Here is a 16,298-nt window from a genome sequence, read left to right on the forward strand (position 1 = left end):
CTACACAGAGACACCTGTATACACTGTACAGGCCTACACAGAGACACATGTATACACTGTACAGGCCTACACAGAGACACCTGTATACACTTTACATGGCCTACACAGAGACACCTGTATACACTTTACATGGCCTACACAGAGACATCTGTATACACTGTACAGGCCTACACAGAGACATCTGTATACACTGTACAGGCCTACACAGAGACATCTGTATACACTGTACAGGCCTACACAGAGACACATGTATACACTGTACAGGCCTACACAGAGACACCTGTATACACTCTACATGGCCTACACAGAGACAGTTGTACACACTGATCAGGCCTTGTGTGTAAAAACACAGCTTTCCCACTATAAACAGTTACTCAGCATCACGCTACACAAAAAGACATGAGCACACACCAGCTGCTGCTGAGTGCACTGTGTGACTCCTCACCAAAGACCTGTTAGATTCCACTTATCACTAGTACACATGGACCACCAGCCCCAGTTTATGCAATGACGGCTGTTTTGTGTATTTTTTCACTCCCAGCAGCATGTGTTCAGCAGTTAGGACTGATTGTGGTGTACTTACACAAGGTCAAAGGTTACTGTGCCCTTTGAGTTTATTCAGAAATGTATGGAATGTTTTCCTTGTTCAGCTTCCAGAATACAAAAGAAATTATCGTATATCTATAAAAGGCAGATTCAAGTCAAACTTTGTTATACACGGTATGTAAAGTCAGCAAAATGCACATATAATGTGTCTCTGATAATTGTTTCTGTTCTACAACCTACTTTCCACCAACCACCCTTAGCTCCTCGTCCTACTAGGCAATAAGGTTTTTTTGTACAGAATTATCCAGCGGCTGAACCACGCTGAGATGTATAGTTCCAGCAAGTGTAAAAGGTTCATATGAAGCATACCTAATTTATAGTAGCCATCATATATACCCCAAACTCCAAAACAACAACTATACACTGTACAAATCCTACACAAAGACACCTAAACACACTGTACAGAGCAAAACAGTAAAATGTTTATGGCTGAATGTTCCTAATTTAGGATTAGCAATGATTATAGTTTAATGTTCCTAATTTAGGATTAGCAATTATTATAATTAAATGTTCCTAATTTAGGATTAGCAGTGTTCATGGCTGAATGTACCTTATTTAGGATTAGCAGTGTTCATGGCTGAATGTTTCTAATTTAGGATTATCAGTATTCATGGCTGAATGTACCTTATTGAAGATTAGCAGTGCTCATGGCTGAATGTACCTTATTTAGGATTAGCAGTACTCATGGCTGAATTTTCTAATTTAGGATTAGCAGTGTTCATGGCTGAATGCTTCTAATTCAGGATTAGCAGTGCTCATGGCTAAATGATCCTAGTTTAGGATTAGCAGTGATTATGGCTGAATGTTTCTAATTTAGGATTATCAGTATTCATGGCTGAATGTACCTTTTGGAGATTAGCAGTGCTCATGGCTGAATGTACCTTATTTAGGATTAGCAGTGTTCATGGCTGAGTGTGACTTATTTAGGATTAGCAGTGTTCATGGCTAAATGATCCTTATTTAGGATTAGCAGTGTTTATGGCTGAATGTTCCTAATTAAGGATTAGCAGTGTCCATGACTGAGTGTACCTTATTTAGGATTAGCAGTGTTCATGGCTGAGTGTACCTTATTTAGGATTAGCAGTGTTCATGACTGAGTGTACCTTATTTAGGATTAGCAGTGCAAATCTACCTGGTATCTGTATAAAGTGTACACAAACCACCTAAAAACCTAAGGTCTTCCATCAGGACATTTTTTTATTTCATTTGAGTCTGTTTCCTAATGCCTAGAAATCTCTGTTCTATTATTGGGTATTTATCATTAAGACAGTGAGGACAATGATCAAATACATTCCAGTCATTCAGAAGCTGGGCTGTGCGTCTGGCTGATACAGCCTGCAGCCAATACATACACCATTCCACTGTGAGAGAATGCTGGAAGAGCACAACCAAAACAAGAGGCCCAGAGGGCCTGTATCGCTCACCTGAATATGTTTAAAATAATTGGTATGAAGTAAAGGTATAGCACTCCATGGTAGGTGCTATAAGGACATATAAAATTTTAGAAAGATCCATCCAGTACTTGCGATATAGCGAGAACAAACTTCAAACAGAGCCCTACCCCTATGCCCCTAGGGGGGTCATACCCACCAATTATAAAAAAAAATTGAGACCCCTTGGCCCAAGGATGCTTCAGACTAAATTAGGATAAAATCCCTTAATCCCTATGGTAGAAGAAGGATTTTAAACGTTTTACCTCTATCTCCCCTATTGGGCCTCACCTCTCTGCCTCCAGGGGGGTTAGACAGACCATTTATACAAAATTGGTTCCCCTTCACCCAAGGATGCTTCATACCAAATTTGGACAAAATCCTGTCATTCGTACAGAAGAAGGTATTTGAAGAATTTGCTATGTTTCCCCTATTGGGCCCCTCCCGTCTGCCCCCAGGAGGGCTTCACTCGCTGTTTATACGAAATTGAGTCCCTTTTGCCAAAGGATGCTCAAGACTAAATTAGGATAAAATCCCTTAATCTCTATGGTAGAAGGATTATATTCTATTTCCCCTATTGGGCCCCACCCCTCAGGTCCCAGGGGGTTACACCCACTGTTTATCCAAAATTGGTTCCTCTTTACCCAAGGATGCTCCACACCAAATATGGGACAAATCCTTTCATTCCTACAGAAGAAGAAAGATTTTAAAGAATTTGCTATATTCCCCCTATTGGGCCCCACCTCTCAGCCCCCTGGGGGACTAGACCCACCGTTTATACAAAATTGAGTCCCCTTGGCCCAAAGATGCCCCAGACTAAATTAGGATAAAATCCCTTAATCCCTACGGTAGAAGAAGGATTTTAAAGGTTTTACCTCTATTTCCCCTATTGGGCCCCACCCCTCTGCCCCCAGGGGGGCAACACCCACCATTTATACAAAATTGAGTCCCCTTGGCCTAAGGATGCTCAAGACCTTCGGACCATGTGAGCTAAAAAGGTTTGGGACACTAAGATACCATACAGTAGACCTTTGTATTGAGGAAGCTCAGCCACAATACAGGACTGTGGAAGCTCAACTACAATACAGGACTGTGAAAGCTCAACCACAATACAGGAGTGTGGAAGCTCAACCACAATACAGGAGTGTGGAAGCTCAACTGCAATACAGGAGTGTGGAAGCTCAACCGCAATACAGGACTGTGGAAGCTCAACAACAATACAGGACTGTGGAAGCTAAAGTACAATACAGGAGTGTGGAAGCTCAACTGCAATACAGGACATGAAGCTCAACCACAATACAGAACTGTGGAAGCTCAACCACAATACAGGACTATGGAAGCTCAACTACAATACAGGAGTGTGGAAGCTCAACAACAATACAGGACTATGGAAGCTCAAGTACAATACAGGACTGTGGAAGCTCAACCACAATACAGGAGTTTGGAAGCTCAACCGCAATACAGGACTGGAAGTTCAACTACAATACAGGACTGTGGAAGCTCAACCACAATACAGGACTGTGGAAGCTCAAGTACGATACAGGACTGTGGAAGCTCAACTACAGTACAGAACTTTGGAAGCTCATCTACAATATAGGACTGTGGAAGCTCAACCACAATACAGGACTGTGGAAGCTCAACCACAATATAGGATTGTGGAAGCTCAACTACAATACAGGACTTTGGAAGCTCATCTACAATATAGGATAGCTTTCTACTGAGGACGCTCAATTACTCAAGATTTTGTGAGACAAACAGATACCTTGTCCAGTCCAGATTTTGTCAGATATCAACAAAGACTTTAATTTGTCCAATCAACAGAGACTTTGTCCAGTCAAGATTTATCAGATATTTTGTCTTATCAACAGAGACCTTGTCCAGTCCAGATTTTGTCAGATAACAGAGACCTTGTCCAGTCCAGTTTTTGTCAGGTCATCAGAGACTTTGTCCAGTACAGATTTTGTCTCATCAACAAAGACTTTTCCAGTCCAGATTTTGTCTCATCAACTGAGACCTTGTCAAGTCCAGATTTTGTCAGATCAACGGAGACTTTGTCCAATCCAGATATTGTCAGATCAATGGAGAATTTGTCCAGTTCAGAGTTTATCAGATCAACAGGGACTTTGTCCAGCCCAAATTTTATCAGATCAACACAGACCCTATCCAGTCCAGATTTATCGCTGTGCTACAATTTGAGGAGGTATTATTGGAAGAAAGCCAAATGCTTTACACCGATACATAATTAGAACCACATGACTTGTTGGACACACCCTTAACATTATTCTAAACCCATTATACTTGTAAAACTTTTATTTACGGAGTAACAAAATCATGTGGCTGACCTTGTCGGCATTACATGACCAGGCATCATAACAATGTCAGACTTCATATCAAATACCAAACTTCCCCTGCCAATAAATCTTCAAAACATTATCTCCGGAATTCTTGCCGAAAAATAATAACACATCATATATATATGAAATGTGAGATTCTCCAACAGATGCTCCAAGTGTGCAAATTAAAAAATATGTGATTATCAGCAAGAGATGTGTTTTCACTTCGTCTTCAATAACTATTTATACTGCTTCGAATGAGTTTCATTATCAGTCAAATTGTATCAGCCAAATATTTGAAATGTTGTTTACATAATGTAGGTACCGTCTCAGATCTATATCCTCATACCAAGCCCTCTGGAGCAAATTAAAGCTATTCGGAAACCGCCAGGTAACACTAGCCTGATATTCCTGGTTTATACAAGTTAATTTTTTTTTGGGGGGGGGGATTTACAACTAATTGGGAGATAAATAGGACCACAGACCAAACAACAAGGGAGATAAATTGGGACCATAGACCAAACAACAAGGGAGATAAATAGGACAACAGACCAAACAACAAGGGAGATAAATAGGACCAAACAACAAGGGAGATAAATAGGATCACAGACCAAACAACATGGGAGATAAAAAGGACTACAAACCAAACAACGGAGATAAATTGGGACCATAGACCAAACAACAAGGGAGATAAATAGGACAACAGACCAAACAACAAGGGAGATAAATAGGACCAAACAACAAGGGAGATAAATAGGACCAAACAACAAGGGAGATAAATAGGACCAAACAAGGGAGATAAATAGGACCACAGACCAAACAACAAGCTTAAGAGAGATAAAAAGGACTACAGACCAAACAACAAGAGGGATAAATAGGACCACAGACCAAACAACATTGGCGATAAATAGGACCACAGACCAAACAAGGGCGATAAATAGGACTACAGACTAAACAACAAGGGAGATAAATAGGACCAAACAGCAAGGGAGATAAAAAGGACTACAGACTAAACAACAAGGGAGGTAAATAGGACCACAGACCAACAACAAGGGAGATAAATAGGACCAAACAACAAGGGAGAATAGGACTACAGACTAAACAACAAAGGAGATAAATAGGACCAAACAGCAAGGGAGATAAAAAGGACTACAGACTAAGCAACAAGGGAGATAAATAGGACCACAGACCAACAACAAGGGAGATAAATAGGACCAAACAAAAAGGGAGATAAATAGGACAAAACAACAAGGGAGAATAGGACTACAGACTAAACAACAAAGGAGATAAATAGGACCAAACAGCAAGGGAGATAAAAAGGACTACTGACTAAACAACAAGGGAGATAAATAGGACTACAGACCAAACAACAAGCTGAAGGGAAATAAATAGGACTACAGACCAAACAACAAGGGAGATGAATAGGACCAAATAGCAAAGGAGATAAATAGGACTACAGACCAAACAAACAAAGGAGATAAAGAGGAACACAGACCAATCAACATGGGAGATAAATAGGACCGAACAACAAGGGAGATAAATAGGACCACAGATCAACACATAATGGAGATAAAAAGGACAAAACAACAAGGGAGATAAATAGGACCAAACAACAAGAGAGATAAAAAGGACCACAGACCAACACATAATGGAGATAAATAGGACAAAACAACAAGGGAGATAAAAAAGGACTACAGACCAAACAACAAGGGAGACAAATAGGACTACAGACCAAACAACATGGGAGATAAATAGGACCACAGACCAAACAACAAGGGAGATAAATAAGACCACAGACCAACACATAATGGAGATAAATAGGACCAAACAACAAGGGAGATAAATAGGACCAAACAAAAAGGGAGATAAAAAGGACTACAGACCAAACAACATGGCAGATAAATAGGACCACAGACCAAACAACAAGGGAGATAAATAGGACCAAACAACAAGGGAGATAAAAAGGACTACAGACAAATCAACAAGGGAGATAAATAGGACCAAACAACAAGGGAGATAAATAGGATCACAGACCAACACATAATGGAGATAAATAGGACCAAACAACAAGGAAGATAAAAAGGACTACAGACCAGACAACAAGGAAGATAAATAGGACCACAGACCAAACAACAAGGGAGATAAATAGGACCAAACAACAAGGGAGATAAATAGGATCACAGACCAACACATAATGGAGATAAATAGGACCAAACAACAAGGGAGATATAAAGGACTACAGACCAAACAACACGGGAGATAAATAGGACCAAACAACAAGGGAGATAAATAGGACCAAACAACAAGGGAGATAAAAAGGACTACAGACCAAACATGGGAGATAAATAGGACCACAGACCAAACAACAAGGGAGATAATAGGACCAAACAACAAGGGAGATAAATAGGACCACAGACCAAACAACATGGGAGATAAATAGGACCACAGACCAAACAACAAGGGAAATAAAAAGGACCAAAAAACAAGGGAGATAAAAAGGACTACAGACCAAACAACAAGGGAGATAAATAGGACCACAGACCAACAAACATGCATGCAACTTGACTCAAATCGACATACAACAGATATGATTATAATTGTTGTGTGTTTATTCATTGATGTAAACATACTTTTGTGTATTTTACCCAAAATATTCATACATAAACTTGTATCTAAACCCCTACAAGCCAGACAGTCCACACCAATGTAACTACATAACGTAAGTTTTTACAGGGCCTGGGAGAATTGTGAACAGTGAGTCCCAGCATGCTTTAATTATTGCCTCCTGTCTGTTTCTCTCCGATACACGTCTTGGACAGGTGTGATTGCATGGCTGAGATGTTTGGGTCGACTTCAAATGCATTCGTAGACAATGAGTGAAAACTGTTGGCACATCTCAAAGTTTAGCCCCTGGAGATAGTCTAACAGCACTTCTGAAATAGTGCAAGTGCTAGCCTCGAGATGACTCAATATAAGCAGGAGAATGTAATAAACAGACTTGATGTACACTGTGCACTCACAACATGAGGCAAGCAACATGTAGTCTAGGGCCCTTCTCACATCACACAGGTACACATATATCCAAGGTAACGCCCTGACATTTCCTTCTGTTCCCCATCTACAGCCCCAACTTTTCCTACCTCTCATCACCTCACACAGGTACACACATATCCAAGGTAACGCCCTAACATTTCCTTCTGTCCCCCATCTTCAGACCCAACCATTCCTACCTCTCATCACCTCACACAGGTACACACATCCAGGTAACATCCTGACATTTCCTTCTGTCCCCCATCTACAGACCCAACCATTCTACCTCCCATCACCTCACACAGGTACACGTGCACACATCCAGGTAACATCCTGACATTTCCTTCTGTCCCTCATCTACAGCCCCAACCATTCCTACCTCCCATCACCTCACACAGGTACACACATCCAGGTAACATCCTGACATTTTCTTCTGTCCCCCATCTACAGCCCCAACCATTCCTCCCTCCCATCACCTCACACAGGTACACACATCCAGGAAACATCCTGACATTTCCTTCTGTCCCCCATCTACAGACCCAACCATTCTACCTCCCATCACCTCACACAGGTACACGTGCACACATCCAGGTAACATCCTGACATTTCCTTCCGTCCCCCATCTACAGCCCCAACCATTCCTACCTCCCATCTCCTCACACAGGTACACACATCCAGGTAACATCCTGACATTTTCTTCTGTCCCCCATCTACAGCCCCAACCATTCCTCCCTCCCATCACCTCACACAGGTACACACATATCCAAGGTAACGCCCTGACATTTCCTTCTGTCCCCCATCTACAGCCCCAACCATTCCTCCCTCCCATCACCTCACACAGGTACACACATATCCAAGGTAACGCCCTGACATTTCCTTCTGCCACATGTGTGTGAAAGTGACGATTTGTTTCTAAAATATCAGTTTGAAGAGCGACCCTGGCGCGGGTCACTTATTTCCTGCATATTATAGAGGGTCGAAGTTCTGACGTTAATCGAGGACAGATCAATATAAAAAAAAAGTCGATAAAACGTCAGAATAAATCGGACTTGTCTCCTACCTACGTATACAAAAACACACACCCTTCCATAGTACAACCTTGTTGATTTTGACACATTTATTTCCATATTTTTGCCATAATTACTGTCAGCAATTATTTTTACAATATTTTTTGTTTAAATGATTTTCCTACTTGATTTTGTGAAGGTCTTTGTTTTACAAACAATCGATACTTCGCTGACTGCTTACTTACCCAGAGGACAAACTCTCTTATTCCACAGAATTTCACAATTTTGTCCTTACGCTACAATTTACAGGGTTTTTCTCTCTCTATGATTTACAAAAATCACAGCCTGTTACATAATCTTTTTAAATGTCACACACATTTTTCAAAAGGTGACAGTAAATAAATGGTTTAAATAGCCTCCAAACCTTTTAAGATTTGATGGGACATCATATAGCTTATATATATATATAATTACCAGCAATAGATAGCTGTCCATCACTGTTATAAGTATCAGAACCTGTTGGATACTTTCCTTATTTAGATTATCATCAAGTAGTGTCAATCATATTTTTTTTCCAGGTAAATAATTTCACAAACTATGTCTTTAAATTTTATTTGAAAATAAGAGAATACCATTTTAATACTGAAAGAAATTAATGACAAAACTTTCAAAAGAATTTTTACTATGGTCCAAACAACAAACCCTTTGAAATAAGACAGAAGCACCTCGCATACGTTCTTAACTCGACATATGTGTCGTCGCAGATAGATACTTAATAGAAGCCACCATCGAAGATGTACTGAATTGTTAGCTGTTCTAAAAGCTGCATTACTTTAACGCTTAATAACAGTTCTTGACATTTTGTTTAAAAGATGTCAAATGTAAGAAAATGAAGTGATCGCACTAGCAACTAGACCAAAGGCCGAAAATCTACCCCTCAATATGATGTTTCAAAAGCAATATTTTCTTTCCATATATAACATAACAGATGTATTCATGCATGCTTCAGCACTAAAAAGAAAAATATACTAGAATTTTGTTTTTGTGAACAAAAACATATGTCACCCCTTATTAGCCAATAGACAAACTTTGGTATAAAAAATTAATGGTTTGGTCAACGTAGGTGAAATAACATGGAAGTTATGCTGTAAACAAACTTTGGTATTTGAATAAACAAAGGGCCATAACTCTGTATATAGTGGGGCACAGAAGTTGATTTTAGTGTGAGAGATTCCACCTTCCCAAGATACATAAATTTGGTAAGTTTGGTCTACGTAGCTTAAATAACATGGAACTTATGCTCGGGACAAACTTCAGTATTAAAAATAAACAAAGGGCTATAACTCGGTATATAGTGGGGCATGAGACCTAGTTTCAGTGCAATGCACACCTTCTGTGGGTGATGCAGGTATACCTCAAGTTTGATTAAGATATCTTAATGGTTTAGAAGTTATGCTGTTGATAAATTTTGGTATAAAAAAATAACAAAGGGCCATAACTCTGTATTAGTGGGGCATAAAACCTGATTTTAGTGCGAGACATTCTGCCTTCCCAAGATGCATAAATATGGTAAGTTTGGTCAACGTAGGTGAAATAACATGGAACTTATGCTCCAGATAAACTTCGGTATTGAAATTAAACAAAGGGCCATAACTCTGTATATAGTGAAGCACCAGACCTAATTTCAGTGCACTGCATCTTTGGGTGATGCAGGTATACTTCAAGTTTGATTAAGATATCTTTAATAGTTTAAAATTTAGTTGCCGGACAAGAATTTATTGAAAATGTAGCACCTATTTGACCTTTGACCTTGTGGTGAACAGTGACCTAATTCCAGTGCACTGCACACCTTCTGTGGGTGATGCATGCATACCTAAAGTTTCATCAAGATATCTTTCATGGTTTAAAAGTTATGGCCCAGACAAGTTGCGATTAAAAGAACCAGAAGAATAATAATAATAAGAAGAAGAACCAGTACTCAATACAATATGTCTCCCTTCATTCGAAGGGGAGACATAATAACAGATTACCGCATATGAATAGCATTGACTTTCATTCGTAGTCTCTTCAATTAATTAATACAATTATTTTCTAATCGGCATCAATTTCATTTGAAGCTTCTCCAAATTAACTGTTAGCTACACCAGCATATATATCGGATGATTTCATACATTTTAATAATGTGGAATGAAAGTGGGGAATTCGCTGCAAAGTTTTCGCAAAAAAAAGAAGTTTTATTTCTATTTGCAAAAATGGGTGTACTACTTAAAACCGATGATGGATCAGTTAAATATTGTACTATAAGGCCTATTACTGTATCATTTTTTCGCTCATCTAACAGAAAAGTAGTAATGTAACCTTTCACTGCTTGAAGTTAAAATCCACTTGTCCGGGCAAACACTTTTCCCGCCCCTGATTAACTACATATTAGATATTTCCTTACCGCGATCAGTGACTGCTTTTCCTGCTCCTTGGTCGACACCGAGGTCTGTATTTGTTTGATCTCCTGTACGATCGCCTGGGCCTGAGACACATTGAATGTTCCGTTCTGTCCTGACAGCTTCTGATCCACCCTAAACATACGATGCACAGATTTAAATAACAATGTTTCGGAGGCAGACTACATTGTATCCCTGAGTTTTAGGGTACTTTACTTAGAGAACTTTTTCTGTAGGTTTAATTCATGAATGAAATATATTTCCACCGAATAATTAAATATGCAAATAAGTCCCCTTTTTTATTAATTCAAAAATGAATCTCTTTAAAAATAAGGTGATTTATATTACAATAATAAAAGCTAGGTCCTGAGTTCTCTCCTTAATCAGTTGCAGACCAAAATTTGTTTCATACCGGAAACCAACTCCAGAATAAAGATGGTAAACTAACAAATGATTTACCAATGCTTGTCACCGTAAGTGATGTTGTCTTATAATCTGACTGAAAAGCCGGCAAATCAAAGAATTTCTCGTCCAAAATAATGACTGCCTTTTAAGAGTTATTTGTTTGATTTCCATGAAATAGTTTTTATGACACCAGCCAAGCTTTCTGTGAGGTTTGAACACTGCCGTTATATATCACAGAGTTCACCTGCCAAGCTTTCTGTGAGGTTTGAACACTGCCGTTATATATCACAGAGTTCACCAGCCAAGCTTTCTGTGAGGTTTGAACACTGCCGTTATATATTACAGAGTTCACCAGCCAAGCTTTCTGTGAGGTTTGAACACTGTCTCTATATATCACAGAATTCACCAGCCAAGCTTTCTGTGAGGTTTGAACACTGTCCCTATATATCACAGAGTTCACAAGCCAAGCTTTCTGTGAGGTTTGAACACTGCCAGTATATATCACAGAGTTCACCAGCCAAGATTTCATAGACCTCATGAGAGTCCCTAAACACGATACAAACTGCCTAATAATATCTAAGATTTCACAGACCTTGTGAGAGTCCCTAAGCACGATACAAACTGCCTAATAATATCTAAGATTTCACAGAACTCATGAGAGTCCCTAAACACGATACAAACTGCCTAATAATATCTAAGATTTCACAGACCTTGTGAGAGTCCCTAAGCACGATACAAACTGCCTAATAATATCTAAGATTTCACGGACCTCATGAGAGTCCCTAAACACGATACAAACTGCCTAATAATATCTAAGATTTCACAGACCTCGTGAGAGTCCCTAAACACGATACAAACTGCCTAATAATATCTAAGATTTCACAGACCTCGTGAGAGTCCCTAAACACGATACAAACTGCCTAATAATATCTAAGATTTCACAGACCTCGTGAGAGTCCCTAAACACGATACAAACTGCCTAATAATATCTAAGATTTCACAGACCTCGTGAGAGTCCATAAACATGATACAAACTGCCTAATAATATCTAAGATTTCACAGACCTCATGAGAGTCTCTAAACACGATACAAACTGCCTAATAATATCTAAGATTTCACAGACCTTGTTAGAGTCCCTAAACATGATACAAACTGCCTAATAATATCTAAGATTTCACAGACCTCGTGAGAGTCTCTTAACACGATACAAACTGCCTAATAATATCTAAGATTTCACGGACCTCATGAGAGTCCCTAAACACGATACAAACTGCCTAATAATATCTAAGATTTCACAGACCTCGTGAGAGTCCCTAAACACGATACAAACTGCCTAGTAATATCTAAGATTTCACGGACCACGTGAGAGTCCCTTAACACGATACAAACTGCCTAATATTATCTAAGATTTCATGGACCTCATGAGAGTCCCTAAACACGATACAAACTGCCTAATAATATCTAAGATTTCACAGACCTCGTGAGAGTCCCTAAACACGATACAAACTGCCTAATAATATCTAAGATTTCACGGACCTTGTGAGAGTCTCCACTCCCTGTTCCTTGTAGTGCATCTCCGTGCGAATCTGCTCCAACTCCCGGCGCAGTCTCGACACGCGATTCTTAGCATGGTGGACATCAGCTTTCAATAGATCGGGATCATACTTGGTACTGCCTACACTTGAATTGGAGTTCACTGAAACACAAACGTAAGCTTGTATACGGAAAATCATTATAACTTCATGTGTACGTAATTGAGTGAACTATATTGGTAGGTTGCCTTGTGTGTAACTATACAAACTCATGGTTTAGAAGAGGCTATCTTACAATGATGATAGTAACTATCTAGGAAATAAATAATTCCTAAAAAAATCAATTACTGTATAAATCTCATATCAGATGAACACAAAAACTGATCTCTTATGAAAAATAGTGACTAACAGTACCATACAAGACTTAAGTGAAGGTCAAGGGCAAGATTTTCTGATGCTGGAATGTCTCCACTTTATATACTTACAACTAGTACGGGACGACTTCCAGCTAGCAAGTGTGTCGTTGAGATGTTGATATTCGTCCTGTGCTAGCATCAGCCTCTGTTCCTTTACTGTATAGATTTCCCGCTTGGCCTACAATAATCACACAACCATATTAAAGACCCACTCTTATTTCTCTTTACAACTTTCAGTACTAACTGTCACTTTTACTCAAAACCAATTTTCAGGGATGTAAAACTACTGACGATACCGTTACCCAGCTATAGCCAGGTTATAACAGATCACTCAGTGTTTCATACAACTTTTATCAATCAAAATCTTGCTTAAATACATCCAATTTCTGAAATTTTCTCATCCTATCAGCCTCTGTTTCTTTACTGTATAGATTTCCCCCTTGGCCTAAATTAATCACATAACAATATATGAAATTTCTGTTCCTATCAAAACTTAATTTCTTCTCTTTCTGAACATTTTCTTCAGGTTGGTAAGTATGGATTATGAAAAGGTTTTTTTATACAACCAATAAGTGTTTCTATGTGACGTTTTGATGACTAGTACGGTGTGAACACTGTCACCTTCATCAGACAAATCACCAGTGAAGCGTTGCACACAAAGGTGTAAGATGTGTACAAGTGGTCCACTGTAAGCGTACATTTATATACGATAGTTGTTATATAAGTACCGAAATGACTCGATTCAGCTACCCTTTGTTTAAAACTTGGTCATAGATGTGCGAGAGTCTTTGAGCCCCCTCGTCTCGATTTAGAACTGGCCCAGTGCGGCGTATCCAGATGGCTTCCTTTATCTGCCGCTTAAACAGATTGCTCTCTCTGTCCAAAACTTTGGAGCTGTCCAAGTCAATAACATGATTTTTCTGTGTGGCATAGTCTGTGATTGCCGATTTATTTATCTGGAACTCAGACAGCTTCCTTTCTGATCTGGTGAATTTCCTACCTACTTGGGTTTCCATACCTTTCCCATGTTCACCAAGGCGGACCCCAAATCGCTTACCAGTCTCAGATGACAGATAACATACCATACTAGTCATCGAAACATCACATAGAAACTCTTATTGGTTGTGTAATAAGAACTTTTCATAAATCATTTCTTCTCATTTGTATCTCATCAAATACATGTACTATACTTTTACTCTCTGTCCAAAACTTTGGAGTTGTCCAAGTCAATAACATGATTTTTCTGTGTGGCATAGTCTGTGATTGCCGATTTATTTATCTGGAACTCAAGACAGCTTCCTTTCTGATCTGGTGAATTTCCTACCTACTTGGGTGTCCATACCTTTCCCATGTTCACCAAGGCGGACCCCAAATCGCTTACCAGTCTCAGATGACAGATAACATACCATACTAGTCATCGAAACATCACATAGAAACTCTTATTGGTTGTGTAAAAAGAACTTTTCATAAATCATTTCTTCTCATTTGTATCTCATCAAATACATGTACTATACTTGCTCAATACTGAAAACCAGTGATAACCGAGGCACCTATACATCTATTCTATTGCTCCACAATTCCCTGTATACCTGTAACTATACATTACTTCAGTCTTGTGACAACTTTTTGTATCATTTAGATGCAGATCAAATGCCTGGAAATGGCCGTAAGACTTAAAATATGTTCGCAATGATCAACCATACCTGCTTTGTTGATGGTAATTATATATTATATGTGTTGTTTGCTGTCACTGTCACATTTAACACTAGCCTGCCCTATGTTTTACGATTTCCCTACTTGATTTTGTGCTGAAGATTGACTATCTTGGAAATGCTGGCTAATTTTCATCATTTATCGTCCAGTATCAATGCAGCCAGACTTGGATGGACAACAGTTTGAGTTGGAATCAAAGGCCACAGAAATAGGGATGGGTACTTATACCTGATCATCAGGTTGTTAATTAAGAGGTGACAGCTTGGTTTGGGAGTGAGCTCAGTGAGAGAGGAATGGATGATATACTTACAGCTAGATCCTCCTGGGCGGTGACCAAGTACTCCTTCAGCATCACTTCCTGTTGACTGCGCCATTGTTCCCGTGGGTCCTCGAGCTGGTTGCTTTCTGAAAGGTAGATACTTACTGTAAGGCCAAAGACATAAAGCAAAAATACACAAAGCTTTTGCTGAAGTTTTCAAAAGAAGACTGCCCCAAAAGTTGTATCGTTACAAGCTTAAGTGATCCTAATCATTCTGTTTCAAACCTATTTTGTGACAAATTTGGATGAAGAAATCTGAATCATTGCATGAGTTGAAGGATGTGACAATTATATTTGAAATTTCAATGTCAGTATTTAATTAAAAAAATAACTGGAAAGTTAATCTCCTGAACCCTTTTAAAATAGAACTGATAATTATTTTCTAGACACTAATTTAGTATTTATATTAATTTCAGCAAATTTATTATTTATATTTGTTTGGGAAATCAAAGAAAGTGGTTTGGGATAGGTATAACTGCATGCACAGAATTGATCATTTCATTACTACAGTAATATTAGGCAAAATTTGTATACAAAAATAATAATTAAAAGGAAGAAAGCTGGGGTTAAAAATATGCAGAATCATTCAAATTTTTGTATTAGCCTATAAGCAGCACTAGTACTTTAAGAACTAATTTTCATTGGCTGGCATAATTTCAGAACGTGCAGATCATGTAAGGTAGTAAAAATCTGTATATGATTAATTTTGAATATACGCAAATCATGCATATTTCTACCTGAATGGGGACACTGGAGAGTAATTATATAATTTTACATGTTATGATAAACCAAAAAAATATTCAGATTGTTGATGTTTTTTACAATTTAGGTTGTTGATGTTACTTACAATTTAGGTTGATGATGTTACTTACAATTAAGGTTGTTGATATTACTTACAATTTAGGTTGTTGATATTACTTACGATTTAGGTTGTTGATATTACTTACAATTTAGATTGCTGATATTACTTACAATTTAGGTTGTTGATATTACTTACGATTTAGTTTACTGATATTACTTACAATTTAGGTTGATGATGTTACTTACAATTTAGGTTGATGATGTTACT

The 16,298-nt window shown here is 38.6% G+C and overlaps 1 protein-coding gene across 5 annotated transcripts in view; it reads right to left on the minus strand.

The window, feature by feature from the left end:
* LOC110456281 (protein KIBRA-like) overlaps positions 1-16,298 on the minus strand; it is a 93,838-nt gene that overhangs the window by 50,270 nt on the left and 27,270 nt on the right. For all 5 annotated transcript variants that reach the window (XM_021506914.1, XM_021506912.1, XM_021506913.1 and 2 more), the window contains exons 3-6: positions 15,221-15,315; positions 13,267-13,375; positions 12,786-12,945; positions 10,850-10,979 (exon numbers count right to left, since the gene is read on the minus strand). In XM_021506914.1, the coding sequence (XP_021362589.1) occupies positions 10,850-10,979; positions 12,786-12,945; positions 13,267-13,375; positions 15,221-15,315 (494 nt within the window). The remainder of the gene's footprint in view (positions 1-10,849; positions 10,980-12,785; positions 12,946-13,266; positions 13,376-15,220; positions 15,316-16,298) is intronic.

Source organism: Mizuhopecten yessoensis, unplaced genomic scaffold, assembly GCF_002113885.1.
Source record: "Mizuhopecten yessoensis strain PY_sf001 unplaced genomic scaffold, ASM211388v2 scaffold8621, whole genome shotgun sequence".
NCBI classification, from domain to species: domain Eukaryota; kingdom Metazoa; phylum Mollusca; class Bivalvia; order Pectinida; family Pectinidae; genus Mizuhopecten; species Mizuhopecten yessoensis.